Source organism: Neophocaena asiaeorientalis, unplaced genomic scaffold (genome assembly GCF_003031525.2).
Source record: "Neophocaena asiaeorientalis asiaeorientalis breed wild unplaced genomic scaffold, Neophocaena_asiaeorientalis_V1.1 scaffold713, whole genome shotgun sequence".
NCBI classification, from domain to species: domain Eukaryota; kingdom Metazoa; phylum Chordata; class Mammalia; order Artiodactyla; family Phocoenidae; genus Neophocaena; species Neophocaena asiaeorientalis.
Window position 1 is genome coordinate 389,008 of NW_020174925.1, and position 19,769 is coordinate 408,776.

The window sequence follows — 19,769 nt, forward strand, 5'->3', positions numbered from 1 at the left end:
GAGGCCGCAACGGTGAGAGGCCCGCGTACCCAAAAAAAAAAAAAAAAAAAAGGCAAAATACTGTGCCCCTGAGGACTGTCGAGGTTTTTTCACAAAATAGCAAAATCTCTAGGCTCCAAAAGCGCAGATGGTGATGCTCGAGTCCGGGAGCCAGGGAAAGAGAGTGCTATGTGGCGACTCCCCAAACCACCAAGGTACATGCTTAATGACCTAGTAAAGGTAGCTTACGCTGCCTCCCAGACACCCGTGACTAAGGCCTTGTTCGTAAAGCTATGGAAAGGACGACTGGAGTTCATCAAACCCAGCACCACAGCAAACTAGCCCCGAGAGTCCGAGCGTTTAACTTCGTCTAACTTCGTCTAACTTTCCGATTGGTCCTTTCTGCCTCCTGTAAGGGAACGGCAACTGATCCCTGGCGCATGCGCATCACGTGCTTCCGGCAGAGGCGCTCTGTGTACCAGTCTTTCTGGCCCGGGTGGAATTCTTACCCCACTTTCCTGGGCCTCGCGTCTTCCGTGAGTAATGGCTCCGGACTCAGGCTCCTTTCCAGAAGGGCCGCTCTTAAAGCTGCTACCCGTAGACGCTAGGGACCGGGGTACCCAGCGCTGTCGCCTGGGCCCGACGGCCCTCCGCGCCTTAGGCGCGCACCTGGGCTCGGCGGTGGAGATCTCGCTGCCTGACGGCGGCTCCTGCCTCTGCACCGCCTGGCCGCGGCGGGATGGAGCGGACGGCTTTGTGCAACTGGACCCGCAGTGCGCGAGCCCGGGGGCGGCAGTGGGGGCGCCGGGGTCCCGGGGGAGTCTGAACCTGAGCCGACTCCGGTTAGTGCCCTGCCCGCCCCTTCGGCTCCTCGCCGTGTGGCCGGTGTTGCGGGAGCTGGCGGGCGTGTCTGGTGCCCCAAATCCAGCCGCGGTGCTGGAGGCGGCGCAGGAGCTGCTGAGGAACCGTCCGGTCTCTCTGGGCCACGTGGTGGCCGCTCCTCCGGGCGCTCCCGGCCCGGTGGCCGCCCTGCACATCGTCAGCGGGGCACCCAACCCGAATCCGGCCGGGCTGGTCACCCCTCGCACCCACATCAGTCTGAGCGGGCTACCTCCGTCGGAAGAGGAGCCGCAGCCCGAGGTGCCCCTGGGGGGCCTTTCCGAGGCGGCCGACTCGCTGCGGGAGCTCCTCGACTTGCCGCTCAGCTACCCCCGCGCCTTGGCCTCGCTGGGGCTAGAAGTGCCACGCGGGGTGCTCCTGGCTGGCCCTCCCGGAGTGGGCAAGACCCAGCTAGTGCGGGCCGTGGCCCGAAAGGCGGGCGCGGAGCTGCTGGCCGTGAGTGCCCCCACGCTGCAGGGCTCCCGGCCCGGGGAGACCGAGGAGAACGTGCGGCGGGTCTTCCAGCGCGCGCAGGAGCTGGCCAGCCGCAGGCCCACCCTTCTCTTCCTGGACGAGGTGGACGCCCTGTGTCCCCGGCGGGGCGGCCCACACCAAGCCCCCGAGAGCCGCGTGGTGGCCCAGGTGTTGACGCTGCTAGACGGCATCAGTGGGGGCCGGGAGGTGGTGGTTGTGGGAGCCACCAACCGGCCGGACGCACTAGACCCAGCGCTGCGTAGACCTGGGAGATTCGACCGAGAGGTAAATAGGCTCAGCCAGCTAGCTCATTGCCCCCTGGAACCCCGGCCTCTTCTGGCCCTGGTTGGCTGCCCCGAGGCGTTTGCCACTTAGGTTTGGAAGTCAGTGAAGCTGGAGTGGGGCTCTGTAAAGCAGAGAACCCATTCTCTGGTCCACAAATGATCTGCGAGCCAGGACCCTTTCCCCCTCCAGAGTCAAATTGTTCTGAGAAGCAAGGGGGCCGTTTGGGATGAGTTGTGCAGGTCCTGAGAATGAGGAGTACTATAATCAGTAGTGTTAGTTTTTAAGGGAACTAGGACTGCTACAAGCATATTAAACTCTTACGAATCTGGAAGGAGAATTTAAAGTAGGATAGCCTCAAGAAACAAATGTATTGAAATAAGGGGGAAGGCAGGGAAGGACTAAATCAGAGCAGACATTTAACTCTTCTAGATTTATTCATTCCTTGTTCGAACGCCAGCCTCCTATCCCACAATTGCTCCCTGAGTTGCCAGGAAGGTTGAATATTCAAAGCTGTCCTATTTTATAAACTTCAGTCCTAAATTGATTCTTGATTTCTACTAAGTAGTTTGAATAGTGATTATTTAAATGATGTTTGAACTTTGTGGTAGGTTTCTAAAGAGACAGGTGATAATTGCCCACTTTAGCATAATCTGTTTAGAACTTGAGTGGATTTCTTCCTCACACCATGTAGTACCTGTCCTGAATAAGCTCCATAAGAGCAGGGACATAGACTATCTAGTTTACTGGCTCCTAGAATGTGGTAGCTTCTCAAAAATAACAAAAACTTATTAAACGACATATGTAATTTTAACTGTGCAACTTTCTAGCCAGTGTTACTCCTCTGGAAGATAAAGATTTTCATGTATTCAGAATCTACGGTATGCTTAAGAGTACGCAGTAATAGTTACAAATTTGTTCGCTAAATTATTATACATGTTTGTGAGGATTAAAAAAATAATATTTTAAGCTGTAAACTTTTTCTTTCCTTGCTTTGCACATAGATTGTCATTGGAACTCCCACACTTAGACAAAGAAAGGCGATTCTACAAGTGATTACCTCAAAGATGCCCATCTCCAGTCAAGTCGATTTGAGCCTCCTTGCAGAAATGACGGTTGGCTATGTTGGTGCAGACCTGACCGCACTCTGTAGGGAGGCTGCCATGCACGCTCTGCTTCATTGTGAGAAGGTAAGAAGGATTGATTTATGACCTTCTATGTGAACCCTTTTATTAACATAACAAGTTAATTTGGAGATTTAAAAAAGTGGTAAGTACATTTTCTTCAAACTTTTGATACTTTCGACAGCTGTTTCTTACATATTTTTTTAAAAAATAAATTTATTTATTTATTTATTTTTGGCTGCGGTGGGTCTTTGTTGCTGCGCGCGAGCTTTCTCTAGTTGCGGTGAGCAGGGGCTACTCTTCGTTGCAGTGCGCGGAGTTCTCACTGTGGTGGCTTCTCTTGTTTCAGAGCGTGGGCTCCAGGCGTGCAGGCTTCAGTAGTTGTGGAGCATGGGCTCAGTAGTTGTGGAGCATGGGCTCAGTAGTTGTGGCATGCAGACTCAGTAGTTGTGGCACACGGGCTTAGTTGCTCCACAGCATGGGAGATCTTCCCAGACCAGGGCTCGAACCCGTGTCCCCTGCATTGGCAGGCACATTCTTAACCCCTGCACCACCGGGGAAGTCCTCTTACATATAGTTTTACAACTGAACTCCATAGAAATAGTATATGACTGAAAGTAGGGACAGAGAGCTGAGTTCTTCAGGTTTGCCCAGAGCGTTTTCCCCCACTCCCATAGTAACTCTTTAGTGCTGAAGCCCAGAGCAGTCAGGAAAAAGACAGTGTAACCCCAGAAGAAGTAAACCTATATCTTTTTAATTTTTGTTTTATTTTGAATCTATTTCAGACTTAGAGAAAAGTTGCAAAAATAGTACAAAGAATTTTTGTAGATCCTTCACACAGATTCGTCAAATGTAACATTTTATCACTTTTGCTTTATCATACTCTCTTCATGTGTATGAATGTTTATGTGTGTGTGTGTGTATATATATATATATATATACTCATACTCTCAAAGGCAGCCATGATGCCCCTTTAGCACTGAAAATTTAAGTGTATATTTCCTAAAAACAAGGACTTTAAAACCACAGTACAATTATCAAGATGAGGAAATTAACACTGACATGATACTTCTACCTAATCTATATAGACCTTAACCAAATCTCACCATTTGTCCCACTAGTTTCCTTTGTAGCAAAAATTTTTAAAGGAAAAAAATATATATTTTTTAATCCAGGATTACACCTTGCATTTAGCTGTCATGGCTGCTTAATCTTTAATCTAGAAACATTCTTCAGTCTTTCTTTTACAACTTTAATTTTTTAAAAGTACAGTTCAGTTATTCTATAGAATATTCCTAAGCTTGGGTTTGACTGATGTTTTCTCATGATTTGATTCAGGTTTTGCATTTTTGGCAGAAATATCACAGAAATAATACTGTGTTCTTCTCATTGCATCTGTTCGGTAGCAAATGATATATCTTTGTCCTATTACTGGTGAAATTAACTTTGATTTCTTGGATAAGGTGGTGTCTCTGAGATTTCTCCATTTTCAAGATACTATTTTTTCCCTTTGTTGTTAATAAACATCTTGAAGGGAAAATAAGCTTTTCTAACTCAGGAGACGATTAGGTGCTTAGGATTTTATTTAAATTCATCTTTGACATTCAAATCCTTAATTCATGACTGCTTTTCTTAAAAATGTTAGGATATTATCTTAAATATAGTAGTTTTCAACACTATAGATTGGAAAATCTGTTCACTTTTATGTAATGTCAACCTGAATCCCTAAACCCCTTCCGAAAAAAAATATTTTCAGCATGCTGAGGATTCTCTTGTAACCTTAAAATTGTTCTTTGACCTTATAATTTTTTAAAACCTAATTCGAGTTTGTTTAAGCTATAAAAGGATGATTTATCATCCTAAATTTTGAAAACCTTTTTACCTAGGTCATTTATATCCTTCCTCATTTTCTTTTCCTTTATTTTTACTCTTACACCAAAGGTGGGGAAGGAGTTATGTGAACTTGTAAGTCCTCATCTTTTCAGTTTAGAACCAAAGCTGCTTGAAGATTTAATGACAAGTCCCATGTGTGAAGATTTGAGGATATATGCCTCTTGAGGGGAGGACAAGAACACCACGGTGTGGGAAAGGAGGTTTACATTTAGAATTCCCTCTGCTTTGAAGTTCCAGGTTTGACCTTAAGCACGTTGGCTTAGGTGGACCATCCAGCTGCAGCCGTCCTAGGGTGGAGCCCACTGCTACTTCAGGAGGGGCCTGCTCAGGCGTAGTTACCACAGGTGATGGCTCAGTTCATAAACAACCAGGGGAAGTGGAAGAAAGAAAGGCAAAAAGGAAGAAGGGGCAGAGGCTTCTGGGAAGGTACTGGCTCCATCTTTTTCTTCTTTCCCTCCCCAGGCAGCTGAGGGGCTGCTGCTGCCTCTATCTGTGCCAGGGCAGACAAGGGCACATCACAGTTTGTTCATCTTTTTGTCAAGTATGCCTATTAAAGGGTTAGAAAGACAGTTTAACACACACACATATACACATAGAGGGGAAAGGATTTTTATCTGCCTGAAAGGATTATGAAAATCAAATGAATAGTGTATACACAAGTAATCTGCAAGTGTAAATGGGATTTTCAAATGTCAGTTGGTGTTACCTAAAAATTAATTAGTATTCAGTTACCCAATATCTAATACTGCTAACTAGTTAAAAAAAAAAAGCGCTATTTCAAAAAACTATTTAATAGCATTATTTGTGAGAAATTAAACAAGATAAAAATTATAAAGAAAGTAAAAATTGTCTGAAATCTCACCTCCCAGAGATTATAATTATTGACATTTTTTAGGAAAACTGTTCAAAAAAGCTCCACATATACATATTCACTTATTTAATCTTTCATAAGTGGGATAAAATAGTTTGTTATTGAAAATGGGAATTTTGGGATAACTGAATGTTCAGAATTTGATGTACAAGGACAAATACTTAAATATAATACAGATATTACAAATAGAAATATAAGTTTTTAATAGCCAGAAAGGAAATGATTTACTGATTTGGCCATTTTAGAATGGCAAAACAATACTATTAAAAAAAAAAAGAAAGATGACAAGTTCAAAATCAAAACAAACAAACAAACAATACTATAAGCAAAGGCAAGACATGAGACAGACTGGGAAAAATACTTTCAGCCCATGACAAAAGCCCAATTTCCTTGGTGTAGAAAGAACTCTCACAAAGCAATAAGAAAAGACCAACTATCCAAGAGAAAATGGGTAGCAAGATATGAACTGGTAGTTGACAGTAAAAGGATTACAAATGGCTTATACACATGAAAAATCCTCAACTTCCTTTAAAAATTAATCTTTTGGTTCTTTTTATTTTTTAAAAACTTATTATTTTGAAATAATTAAAACTTCGGGGAGAGTTCTGAGATAGAGAACTCCTGCTAAATCCTTTATCCAAATTCACCAGTTTTTAACATTTTGCCAAATTAGCTTTATCATTCTCTCTTTTCTCTTCTTCTCTCTGTACAGCTGACCTTTGAACAACACAGGTTTGAACTGCACCAGTCCACTTATACATGGATATTTTTCAATAGTAAATACTATAAGTACTGCACGGTCTGGGGTTGGTTGAATCCACACAGACGTGGGGAACAGCAGATATGGGGGGCCACCTCTACTTAAACGAGGATTAACTCCCATGTTGTTCAAGGGTCAACTGCCTAGGTATACACATTGTTTTTTTCTGAATCATTTGAGAAGGGGTTGCATGCATCTTAACCCATTATCCCTTAATATTTTAATGTCCATTTCCTATGAAAAAGTATGTATAATCTCATTATATTCAGGAAATTTAACATTGATCAAAATTGTTGTCAGATTTATAGTTCCTATTCTAATTTTGCTAACTGTATCCATTTTTGTAGCATTCTTTTCCTCCAGTACAGGATCTAGTCCAGGATAATGTATTGTGTTTAGTTTTTTGTTTCTTTTTATCTTGAACGCTTCCTTAGCACTTTTTTGGTGTGTGTGCGACATTTGACATTGACATTTTTCAAGGATGCAGGTCAGTGATTTTATAGAACTTCTGTCAGTTTGGGTTTGTCTGTTTCTTCATAGTCAGATTCAGGTTATGCATTCCCATTGGGGATACTACATAAGTGATAGTGTGTCCTTCTTATGATGTCACATGTGAAGGCACAATACGTCCACCTGCCCCTCATTGGTGATGTCCCTAATGGTGACTGATGTGATCAATCAATCAAGGTTTTGTCCAGTTTATTTACTGTATAGCTGCTATTTTTCCCTTTGCAACTAATAAGAAATCTGTGAGGAAACGCTCTGAGACAATGCAGACATACTGTTCCTCATCAAACTTTCCCTCCCCTAGATTAGCATCCATTGATTCTTGCCCTAAACAGCCTTTACTGTGATGGTTGCAAAATTGATTTTCTAATTCCATTATTTTCCTCTACCTCACTCTTATTAAAGAAATTTAATTAACACAATAGTGAGCACCATTTCCTCTCTCATACTGGCCGAAATTTAAGGTTTGGTAATGTCCATTGTTGGAGAGGTGTGGGGAGAACAGCTTCATATATTGGTGTAGCTTTGAGGACAGTTTAGTAGTAGCTGTGAAAATTGTAAGTGTACATACTCTTAAGCACAATAATTCTACTTTGAGGAAATTATTATATAAAATACTTGAGCATGTGCACAAGGACTTTCAGTTGCTGCTTTGTTTTTAATAACAAAAGACTGGAAACAACAGAAGGATGTCGTTAAAATATACAATATGCAGTTGTCAAAAAGAATGAGGTAGAGCTGTATTAGTTGACATGAAAAGATTTCTAAGATAAATGAAAAAGTACAAATTAATATGTATGGTATGGTCACATTTGTGTATCTTTTTGAAAGCATATACGTATGTCATAAAACATACTGGAAGAATACACAGGAAACTGTTGACATTCTCTGGGGATGAATATTGGTGGAGTTGAGGGGGAGACATTTAATTTTTTTATACCATGTGTTACAAATTTCTTTATAGTGATAACAAAATAGATGTATAAATTCAAAAGAGGATTTACAATTAAAAAGTAATTGTGTTTGTGTACCACAAAAAAGGCCCACCTGATTTTTGGTTTGATTTTGCTTTTTGGGGTGGATTTCTTCAGAACCAGGATAATCCAATGATTGATGAAACAGACTTCCTTGAAGCTTTTAAAAAGATCCAGCCCTCATCATTTCGAAGTGTCATTGGACTGATGGACATCAAGCCTGTTGGCTGGGAGCAGATTGGTGGCCTTGAAGATGTAAAACTGAAGTTAAAACAGGTGAGATAGAGAATCTGCTTAAGCCAGTAGAATATAACAGTCTAAGTGTAATGCTTTATGGTGAAAACAAGCTACACTGAAACTTCTTGCCGTCATCACTAATGCGATCCTAACATCTAGATCTAATGGTCGATTTTCAATCCTTATTTAACTGGACTCTATAGGCATCAAATATTATTTTTCATACTTTCCTGCCTCACCCTCTTTTTGTTTGCTTTTTGCTCTAAAGAGTTTTTAATTTAGAGCAAAAAGCATTTCCTTTTGCTCTAAAGAGTTTATAATTTAGACCGGAATTAGTAAACTCTTTTCTATAGAGGGCCAGAGTAAATATTTTAGGCTTTGTGGTCTCTGTTGCAACCACTCAACCCTGCCATTGTAGCATGAAAACAGTCATAGACAGTATGTAATGAGTATCTGTGTTCTGATGGAACTTTATTTATGGACACCGAAGTCATATAATTTTCACGTCACAAAACAGTATTCTTTTGAATTTTTAAAAAATTTTTATTTATTTATTTTTGGCTGTGTTGGGTCTTCGTTTCTGTGTGAGGGCTTTCTCTAGTTGGGGCGAGCGGGGGCCACTCTTCATTGCGGTGCGTGGGCCTCTTACTGTTGCGGCCTCTCTTGTTGCGGAGCACAGGCTCCAGACGCGCAGGCTCAGTAGTTGTGGCTCACGGGCCCAGCTGCTCCGTGGCATGTGGGATCTTCCCAGACCAGGGCTCGAACCCACGTCCCCTGCATTGGCAGGCAGATTCTCAACCACTGCACCACCAGGGAAGCCCTGAATTATTTATTTATTTATTTATTTATTGAGCATTTGGAAATGTAAAAACGATTCTTATTAGTTCATGGGCTATACAAATACAGATTCTTTGTTCATAGTCCTGAGTTTGCCCTGGGACTGGTAAAAACACAAAATTATAATAAACAGTCAGTATGGCCTGAGTGGCTACTTGATACTGGTTCTCACAGTGGCTGTTGAGGGACACAGCTCTTCAGCCCTTCTTACCTGCATTGCAGGTTCAGCAGTTGATTTTGCCAATACCCCTTTGGGTGATCCTGCCATAAGGAAGTAGGTTTCTCTAATTGCACACACACAAGACTGATTTATAAGTATCAATTATAATTTATTTGTCTTAACTGGAAGCTATATCTACAGTGAACCCTGGAATCCTTGTGTCCATGGATAAGCACGTTTATAATATGCCCTAATTATTTATTTATTTTTGGCTGCGTTGGGACTTCGTTGCTGCATGTGGGCTTTCTCTCGTTGCAGCGAGCGGGGGCCACTCTTCATTGCGGTATGCAGGCTTCTCACTGCGGTGGCCTCACGTTGTGGTGCACAGGCTCCAGGCATGTGGGCCTCAGCAGTTGTGGCACACGGGCTCAGTAGTAGTGGCTTGCGGGCTCTAGAGTGCAGGCTCAGTAGTTGTGGCTCATGGGCCTAGTTGCTCTGCAGCATGTGGGATCTTCCCTGACCAGGGATCGAACCTGTGTCCCCTGCATTGGCAGGCAGACTCCTATCCACTGCGCCACCACGGAAGTCCCCCTAATTTTTTACATGCTTTGTCTCATTTAATCTTCACAAAATACATGTGGGAGATGAGTAACACCTTCCTGTTAGAAACACTGTTTCTTTAGCTCTGAATATTAAGCTTTCCTGCCTTTCTGAGCACTCGTCTCCCCTACCTTAAATGTTAGTTCTCCAGGCTCCTGAGAGTTTTCTTTTTGCATTTTCTGAGTGAGCCTTTGATCTCCTCAATGTCCCAGGCCTCAGCTGTCCCCTGAAAAATGCTAACTCAGAAATCTTTATATCCAGCGCAGATAGTTCTTTTGATCATTAGAACTACTTAAATGCCTGCCTACTGGATAACTTCCAGGGATCTCAAACTCAGCATGTCCAAAGTTCAGCTAATCAATTCCACCTCTACACCTGGATTCCCTCCCTCAGTGAATGCAGCCAGTCACCCCATCCCCTCACTCAGAAACCTGTCTTCTGAATGCATGGAGTCATGTCATACATCACGTAACTTCCCCTCTGGATTTCCCCTGCGTAAAATACAGTTACATTTTATGTTTCGTATACATCCCTCCCATACCACCTCTGCTGCCTGTGACACATCAAGCCTTATTATTTTTGTAGTCTGAATCCTTGCAAGAGACTGCTAAGTGGTCTGCCTCCCTCTAGTTTCATTTCCTTCTATCCATTCTCTATACTGCTTCCTCATTGTTGACTAAAACTGTCAAGGCCCAATGTGATCTGAATCCTACTTCCACTTCAGCTCTATCGCGTCTTGCCTCCCTCATCCTCCCCTCTGTTCCTGCTTACTGTTGGGAGATGAATTGGATGCTTTCATGTGTCCCTGTATATATTGTTCCTTGTTTGTGGAATGCCCTTCTCTGGTCTGCTTGTTAGTTTACAAGCCTGTCTCCCCAACTAAAATAGGAGTTTATAGGTACAGGGGTCTTGTCTATCCTTTTCTGTAGAGGCAATATATCAGTAGTTAAGAGTTTGTGCTCTTGATCTACACTGTCTGGGTTTAGTCTTAGTTCTGCTGCCTCGCTAGCAGTAAGATCAGATCTGGGCGGGTTACTTCACTTTTTTAGCCCGAGTTTCTGCATCTGTGAAGTTATGATGATAACAGAACCATCTACCTCAGAGGTAGTGAGGATTTACTTACTATTATGAGTGCCTACTTTGTGAAGGTGTCACTCTAGGCGATGGGGATTTAGAGGTGAACTTTGCTTACATTCTAGCAGGAGCAGAATGACTAACTCAACATGGATAGTAGTTTCTGACAGCAAATGAATAAGTGCTTCAAAAGTAGAAGATGGGTAGCAGCGTAGACTGCCTAGGAGGAGGAGGATCTGCTTTAACTACAGTGGTTAGGGAAGACCTCTCCAAGGAAATGACATATGAGTGGAGACATGTATGATGAGGGATAGCACACAAAGATCTTAAGGGAGTGTTCAGGCAGAGAGAGACTAGCAGGTAAAGGCCATGAGATGGGAACAAACTGGAGTGTTTGGGCGATGGGTTATGTGAGGCCTTGTAAGCAGTGGTAAGTTAGGAGTTTGGATTTGGATTTTATTCTAATTCTGATGAGAAGTCATGGAAAGATTTTAAGCAGGAAGTGATGTGACCTCACTTAGGTCATAAGGTCACTGGCTGCTGTGTGGAGATCGGACCACATTTCCAGCTCATAGCAGGTACCTGAGGGTTGTGGAATGCATGAATTTACTGAATTTTTTGATGTTCATCATTATACTAAAACAACTCTCTCTTTTTGTGTCCTGTCTCTTTTTGTGTACTTTTAGAGCATTGAATGGCCTCTGAAATTCCCTCGGGAATTTGTTAGGATGGGCCTGACAGAGCCAAAGGGAGTTCTCCTGTATGGTCCCCCTGGGTGTGCTAAAACCACCCTGGTGAGGGCCCTGGCCACGAGCTGTCATTGCTCTTTTGTTTCAGTGAGCGGAGCTGATCTCTTTTCACCTTTTGTTGGCGATTCAGAAAAAATCTTGTCTCAGGTTTGTTTTTTTATTTTCCCTCATGCAGTTAAGTTTACTTTTGAATTTTTGTTTCATGCCTTAAGGATAAACCTTATTTTTTAAAATATAACTGGCTTTTTTTCCTATTAAGAAAGTTATACCTGATTGTATATAGAAAATTTAGAAAATATAGTAAAGTGTAAATAAGAAATCCTCCATAATTCCTCTACCTACCGTTAACATTTTGGTGAATTTCCTTTGCTTTTCAGTTTCCTTGGGCAGGGAATGGGTGGATGGTAATATATATCTGTGATTTTTTTTTAACTTAATATTATCACTTTTAAAATTCAATAATATTAAATATTCTTTGAAAATATGATTTTAACCCCCATATAATACTGTTATTCCTTATTTATTCATTCCCTAGTTCTTAGACATTAGAATCTTTCTCTTCTTTTTATATTTTAAAAATTATAAATACAGAGTAATGCAGAAAACATACATTCATATGAATAAGGCATGATGTATAGCTTTTAAATATTTCCGTTTTTCGAACAAAAGGTATTTCGACAAGCAAGAGCAAATACTCCAGCAATTGTGTTTTTGGATGAAATTGATTCAATCTTGGGCTCTCGATCAATCAGCAGAACAGGATGTAATGTTCAAGAACGTGTTCTTTCTGTTCTCCTAAATGAACTAGATGGTGTTGGATTGAAGACTATAGAGAGAAGAGGAAGTAAATCAGATCAACATGGTAAATACAAGGAGCTGGAAAAAAACGAAGAGGTATTTATTAGCCAGAATACACCAAAAATCCAGGCCAGCATTAAGTAGAATGCATCTGCACTAGCTTTCCCTATGCTGGATTCATCTCATAGAATTATATAATTTCAGTGTGACTCTTAGGACTTTTACAGAGCTGGTAAAATAGTGATTTACCTGGGAAAGGTGAGACAAATTTTATAATAAAATATCTTCGATATGATTGTGAATTTTTTCCTAAGATTAGAAACATAACTACATATTGCTAGTGGAGAAGGGAGTTTCTTCTTATTTTTATACCCTGAAAAACTAGTGTTCATCCCTTTCTAAAATTGTTTATGTGAAATGAAACATAACCCATGTTTGGGTTACTGATCATTGGAAATAATGATCAGTAATTGAAATTTTTCAGTTTTCTTAAGGAATGGGTTTCCTTGGTTATAACAAAGTTAAAGTGACCTTGGAAATCCTCTTCCTCTCTTCTGAGCCTTCTCCAGATAGAGTTTGGTATCCTTAAGTAATTCCTGACAGATAATTTTTTTTCTTTTATTTTTTTCTTGTTCTTACTTGTTTCCCATTTTTTAAATTGTTCCATGGAAAGAGAGTCTTAACAGCACCTTAGGAACATATGCCACTAGAATTTGATGGGACCCATCAGGTTTTCTAATCAGATCTCCTCATCATGCAGGATTTCCTTGTATAGCCTCTGACTGGTGTTTACCCAGCCTCTGCTAAAATACTTGCAGATATAGGGAACTCATTGCTTTGAGAGATCACATCACTGGAGAACTGCTCTGATAATAAAGTTCAACAATTTTGAATGCTTAGCATGTGTAAGGCCTTGTTCTGGTTGCTCTTAGATATTTCTTATCTTCAGGATTTATATAAATGCAGCTTATGTTAATTGTCATATTTCTGCCTTTGGAAAGAAAACAAAGATGTAAAATAAATCTCCCTCTTCAAGAACATGAGAGCCAAGACTTTTCATAGCCATACATGTGTTAGTCAGATGCTTCTGTCTTTTCAAGTCGTCCATTTAAGTTGTAATCATTCACTGGGGCTCAGGTGCATTTAGGTCAACAGATAGATGTACTCTGCTGTGGTGTAAAGCTTTTCATCAGTTCTCACACTGAGAGATGCCCCATCAGGATTGATCACTCCCTTCACTGGGTACACACAGTAACTCTTTGATAATAATTTGTTTCTGGAGTACCTTGATATTAAGAAGGTGGTCTGGAAAGGAAATGTAAGTATTCTAGTCCCAAGAAATTCTATTTAGAAACAAATGGACCTTCTGATTTGTAATTTAAAAAAAAAATACATTTAATAATTAACAACTTATTGACATTACTTTGTGTTGTATGTTTTCCCTCAGCTAGAGTTTCAGGAAGTTTTTAATAGCAATGTCATGATTGTTGCAGCAACAAATAGACCTGACGTGTTAGATGATGCCTTGTTACGGCCTGGAAGATTAGACAAGATTATTTACATTCCACCTCCAGATGAAAAGGTAATCATTGTGCACATTTACTCTGTGTGCATTTCTGACAACACATCAGTGTCTGAGCTCTAAGAAGACGGCAGAATTGAATCCCTTACTGGGTGTAGGTGTACATGGTATGTGTCCTATATTGAATTCCGCATTTTTCCTTATCTGGGCCCGTCATAAATCATCATTTTCATCTGCTTTTGCTGGGTTCTCTGGCCCTGTTTTCAGAGAAACATAAGCCTAAAAGCAAGGTAGTAATTTCCTTTTTGTGGAAGACTCAAAATACTGAGTTTATCGAGTCTACTCAACATTATTTTGCAACTAGAATGGAGGAATCCTAAAGTGTTAAAAGGGTTTTGGAGGTTATCTGGGTCAGCATTCTTATTTTTCAGTGGAGAAATCTGAGGTTACAGAGATTATACAATGTATCCACAGCCAAAGAATCAGTAAATCCGTTGCCCTTCACATCCAGAGCCACTGGCAGTGAGTGGTGAAAGACACAGAAAATGAATTTTTTTCCTTCCTTAGGCTTTTACCAGATTTTGAAGGGATGGAAAAAAAATTATATCTATTTTATTTTTAAATTGTGTCTGATAATTTGTGTATTTGCTTTTGAACCATGTCTGATGGGACTGTTTGTACCCAAAAGAGAGATTCATCAAGTCTCTTAAAGATTATATCTATGGTTGGTTGTTTTTTAAATTAATCATAAAAATATTAAAATATATCATGATGTCACATTTACTTTCTTACTTCTTGAGAAGAAGTGATTCTTTCTTATTGTTTCTGAAATATATATACTTTCTCTGTAATATGATAGAAAACTCTAACTTGAAATGTTTTAATACAGCATTGTATCAGACATAAATGTTGTAAGGTTGTAAACATATTATTTTTTATTTTGTTCCAGGGCAGGCTTTCTATTCTGAAAGTCTGTACAAAAAACATGCCAATGGGGCCTGATATTTCCTTAGAAAACGTAGCAGCAGATACCTGTTTTTTCTCTGGAGCTGATCTTGGAAACCTCTGCAAAGAAGTAAGTTAATTAATGAAGAAAACCTATAGTTCAAAACATTTTTTCAGAACTGCATTCACTTGGCAGTATTTACTGAAAGGGAGGTACCATGTGAGGTGAAAAAGACCACTGTGGTCCCTTACCTTCTCTTCAGAGCTTACAGGTTGATGGGGCAGTGGGGGAGGTGCAGAGAGGTAATACTGAATTAAAACATGTAGTGAGTCAGGGAAGTTCAGGGTGCTGTGGGAGTACCTAGGAAGGACACCAGTCCAGACCTGGGGGCATCAGAGAAGGCTATCTGAGAGAGGGTGTGTGTACATTGAAACTGGAAGGATGATTAGAGAGTTAGCTAGGCTAAGGGAGAGAAGCGGAGTGTTTGAGGCAGAAGGAATAAAATGTGCAGCAACTGGAGGTGAGAAATGACATTATTGAAGAGGTGGAGTGGACAGTGGCCAGATCACACAGGTTCTTGTAGGTCACTTTAAGGCATTTAGTCTTTATGTTGGCTGCCAAAAAAGGCAGCCACTGTTGGGTTTTTCCTTTCTATAAGCTTGTGTTAAATATAACATTCAGAAAAATGCACAGATCAGAAGGCTATGGTGCACTGAATTAACATAAAGTGAACACACTGGTATAACCACCTCTCCAGAAGCTTCCCGTGGGCCTTCCCACTCTATCCCAAAAGAGAACCACTCTCCTGACTTCCAGCACTGGGGAGATTAGTTTTGCCTGCTTTTGCACTTTATATAGGTGGAACCCATACGGTATGCTTTTCTGTCTGCTTCTTTAACTCAAGATTATGTCTGTGAAGTTCATCCGTTGTTTTGTGTGTAGCAGTAGTTCATTTCCATTGCTTATAATATTCTAATATATGAATGTGCTGCATTTATATACGCATTTTATCTTTGAACATTTGTGTTACAACTTTTTTGCTATTATGAATTATGCTGCTATGAACAATCTTGTACGCGTCTATTGGTATACGTGTGTGTGTGTATGTCTGTTTCGTATACAAAGAGAATTGGTGGGTCATCTAGTATGTGTTGATCTGTTCCTTTATGATCAGTGCTGTTTCCTGTTTAAAAACTCCTACTCTGAGGTCAGGAATATAGTCTCTCTTTTTGTAACTTAATTTTTTTTTTTATTGGCGTATAGTTGATTTAAAAAATTTTTATTTTATACCGGAGTATAGTTGATCTCGTCTTTAAAATATATGCACTCACAATGTCTATATTATTCTGCAGTCTGCTTTCCCCCCAGCCCCCCACCCACTTAAGGCTAGAATTTAATGTAGAAGAAAAGATGGTCTACTGAGAGGACTTTTAATCACTTTAACTTTTTAGCTTAATGTTTCTAGCATCATGAATATTGAAATTCTATGAAGTGAGACTGAGATTTTTGTGTTCAGATTTTAAAGTATTACCATATATTATAAAATAACAATGAAGCATATTTATTATTTCCTATTGTTTGTCTCTTATAGGCCGCCTTGCTGGCTCTGCAAGAAAATGGACTGGAAGCGACCACAGTGAAACAAGAGCACTTTCTAGAATCACTTAAGACTGTAAAACCATCCTTAAGTCACAAGGATTTGACTTTATATAAAAACTTATTTCAGAAACAAGGATTTTCTAACTTAGAAGATATTTAAAAATTATTTTACATACCTGCTTAAGGATTAACTTAAACGTGAACGTGCGTTATAATTTGCAACTTCACACTTTGTGTGTGTTATTTCCTATAAATAAAAAAGCTTGTGCCTAATAAGCTAAGATTTCATACTTACAGAAAAGTTAAAAGAATAATACAAAGAACGCTTATATACTCTTAACCCAGATTCTCCAATTTTTAACATTTTCCTACATTTGTCTCCTTTCTCTCTCTCCCTCTCCCTCCTCCCCACCACAGTATTTTTCTGAACTATTTAAAAGTAGATTTTACACATCATGCCCCTTTATCCCTTTAATACTTCAGTGTACATTTCTTATAAATGAGGTTATTTTCTTACATGACCACAGTGCAGTTACCAAATTCAAGAAATTTAACATTGATACAACATTTTAATCTACTGACAATGAATTTCATCCATTTTTCCAATAGTAATTGTTTTCCCATTACAAGATCCAGGTTAGGAGCATATACTGCACTTAGTTGTCATGCTTCTTTAGCCTCTTTGCCTTTTTTAATCTGAAACAGTTCCTCAGTCTTCCTTGACCTTGACACTTTTGAAGCGTACAGACTAAGTATTTTATAGAACAGTTGGTTCCTAATTAGTGTTTGTCTGATGTGCATCATGATAGGTTCAGGTTATGCATCACCAGTGGAGCATATGTATGTGCTGTCATGTCCTCAGATCACAGCTGGAGGCACGTGACGTCTGCACATTATTGGTGATGTTAATTTTGATCACTTGTTTATGATCTTGTCCATCTTCTCCACTGTATAGCTACTAGTTTTCCTTTTGTAATTGTGAGTATTTTTTAAGGAGCTAGGTTATGTATAAGTTTTTATTTTCCTTTATTAAAAGAGTAATAATGCTAGAAAATGTAGATAAACATGAAGAAAACATGTGGGTATTTAACTTTCCAGTCCCTTACACATGTATAGATAACTTTTCAAAACCAAAAGCATGGTACTGTGTAGCTCTTGTTTTTCTCACCTAACAGTATCTGGTAAGCATCTTACTGAGCCTTTCTTCACTCTCAACGTGCCATACAGGGTGCAGGAGTGTTCGTGAAGGAGACAGACATGGCACTGATAGGGCAGCTGGGAGCGGAGACCTCCAACAAATCATGCAGTGTGAATTAAACACAGGAGACGAGCTTCAAAGGAAGTATAGGTACAGTCAGGACATGGTGCGTGAACTATATGAAGTCATAAATGTCAAGCAGTTGGAAAGTTTTCTATATCTGACGGGAGCCAGTACTGTTATTAAGCAAAACCTCACTATTGGGGAACAATTAAGGAAAAGGCCTGTCTTATTTATAGGTATAAAATGTAATTCAGTTAAAATTATTCTAACAACCTGACTCTTGCTTTTGAGTAGTAGGGAAAATACCTAGAAACTTTTTTAGAATTCTGAATATTTTCATTCATGTTCTGTCCATTATTGATTTCAGAGGAAAAGGCAGCCATTAGGCCTTTGCCATCCCTAGGCCTGAACCCCTTAACTCAGATTCTAGCTGTATGCTCCTTGTTTTTTCCTAGAGAAAGTTTCTAGTGGTCAGCCAGGAAATTTAGTACCCACACTTTGGTTAGAGGCTGAGTTTTTATTTGAAAATGTCTTTTTAAACTGTAACTTTGCAACAGAACTTTGGAAGCCTCCTGAGGACAAAAACCATGTTTCTTCTCTCATTGAAATAAATCAGTAAATGATGAAGTCAGATCAAGGATTTCTTTTGACTCAACTTCAGTGTGATTAGAGGATGGCTCTGGGAAATTTCCAAAAGCTGTGTTCGTAATCGGTGAGAAAACACTTCAGCTTCTAAGTATTATACCTGGGAAGTGTGAACAGCTTTACATTAAGCTCAAACTCCTTTCTGAGCCACATTACAGCATTAAACAATGTATCAATAGTACACTCCCAGACCATCTGGAATTTAGCAAATCCATATTTGCTAAACCTGGTAACTAGGCAGCCACTGAAGGGTGGGCAGAAAGAATTCCAACACAAAATATTTAATGAAAGGATATTCTATTTTTCTTATAAAGCCTGAGCTGGGCTGATTAAAATCTAAGTTTAAATTCCTAACGTGGGAACCAAGTAGCTGTGGTTCCATGCTCCTGCAAGCCCGGGTTGCAGCAGCTAGAGAAGGTTCTGGAAGTTTCTGGCAATTGGGGTGGGGAGGAGAAGCTCCCCCAAGGGATTTTGGGCTTTGGAGCAGCCACAGAGGGTAATGCTGGTGAGTATCCTGAGTGGGTTCCTTTGGGGCACTGCCAAGATTTGAAGGGTGAGAACTGTGCCTGCTAGTTAGTCATTCTGGGAAAGACTAAACACAAGCTCAGTAAACCTGGGCATTAACTGAAAGGGGGAAAGTATGGCTTTCAGGGTCTAGTTCTCATTGTGAGCTTCAGAACAGCCAGTCTAAAATTTCCTGATCAACAGTAGCGAGGTAATCTGCATGATAAAGACCCCTCTGGTTCCTTCCCACCCACCCCCTCCTCCCACCCCATTCTGGCCCCCAAAAGAAGACAGTCTGGCTTCAAATGAGCATTTTCTTTTGCTACTACTTCTTGCCCCACCCTCCTGCCTTTATAAAAGCTTTCTGTTTGTACTACCCCTTGGAGCACCCTGCTAGTTCATGAATCATTGAATGAAGCCAATTAGATCTTCAAATTGACTCAGTTGAATATATACAATTTATACAATTTATAAATTTTTTAATCATTTTATTCTGAACATTTTCACACACATTTAATAATATAACAAACTCCCACATATCTGTCACCTAGATTGAATAATTAGTATTTTGCTAAATTTGCTTCATTTTCTACTGAAAAACAAGTATTTTCAGGTAAATCCCAAACATAATGATATTTCTTAATTATTTCCACATATAATCTCTTTAAAAATGTGTTTTTAAAAAAAAACACCATAATACCATTATCACACCTGAAAAAATCAACAGTACTCCCTTTAATATCATTTCATATCTTGTCTGTAAATTTCTCTAGTTGCCCCCAAAATGTCTTTACAGTTGGTTTGTCTATTTCTATGTTCAAATAAATATCCTCACCTTTGGTAAGATTTCTCAGAGCCCATTAGTCAGAATTAATCATCGGTCTTTGACACCAGATCATGACAGAGCGTGTTAGAGTTACTTACAGGCGCTAAATTGTAAGAAACGTGAAGTAAGGGACTTGTGTTTTATTCTTTTAAATTTACCATGCCCCATTCCGAGAATAATGCCTAGGCTATTACAAAACTGCATTTTGAAAAGAAATGACATTGGCAAAGCAGGGCTCTAAGTTTAAAATCATTACTAGGCATGAGCT

The 19,769-nt window shown here is 40.1% G+C and overlaps 1 protein-coding gene across 4 annotated transcripts; it reads left to right on the top strand.

Annotated features, from left to right (window-relative positions):
- The first annotated feature begins 452 nt into the window (after positions 1 to 452).
- AFG2B (AAA ATPase AFG2B) lies at positions 453 to 18,157 on the top strand. Of its 4 annotated transcripts, none has more exons than XM_024761360.1 (8): positions 453 to 1,617; positions 2,619 to 2,804; positions 7,861 to 8,019; positions 11,338 to 11,547; positions 12,070 to 12,294; positions 13,646 to 13,780; positions 14,670 to 14,795; positions 16,258 to 16,611. In XM_024761360.1, exons 1-8 carry the CDS (start codon positions 523 to 525, stop codon positions 16,423 to 16,425), a joined length of 2,304 nt encoding a protein of 767 aa, XP_024617128.1. In that variant the 5' UTR covers positions 453 to 522; the 3' UTR covers positions 16,426 to 16,611. The 4 variants fall into 4 exon arrangements, 2 of the variants coding, with proteins under 2 accessions (XP_024617128.1, XP_024617129.1); XM_024761361.1 differs by having other exon boundaries at positions 523 to 1,617; positions 12,070 to 12,262; positions 13,692 to 13,780; positions 16,258 to 18,157; XR_003005464.1 differs by lacking the exon at positions 16,258 to 16,611 and having other exon boundaries at positions 523 to 1,617; positions 13,692 to 13,780; positions 14,670 to 14,794.
- Positions 18,158 to 19,769: the final 1,612 nt, after the last annotated feature.

Excerpts from the sequence above, each read along its gene's own strand:
- AFG2B (XM_024761360.1), top strand. The coding sequence starts at position 523 with ATGGCTCCGGACTCAGGCTCCTTTCCAGAAGGGCCGCTCTTAAAGCTG. Across the intron at positions 8,020-11,337 it reads TAAAACTGAAGTTAAAACAG|AGCATTGAATGGCCTCTGAA; the intron begins GTGAGATAGAGA and ends GTGTACTTTTAG. Across the intron at positions 12,295-13,645 it reads AGCTGGAAAAAAACGAAGAG|CTAGAGTTTCAGGAAGTTTT; the intron begins GTATTTATTAGC and ends GTTTTCCCTCAG.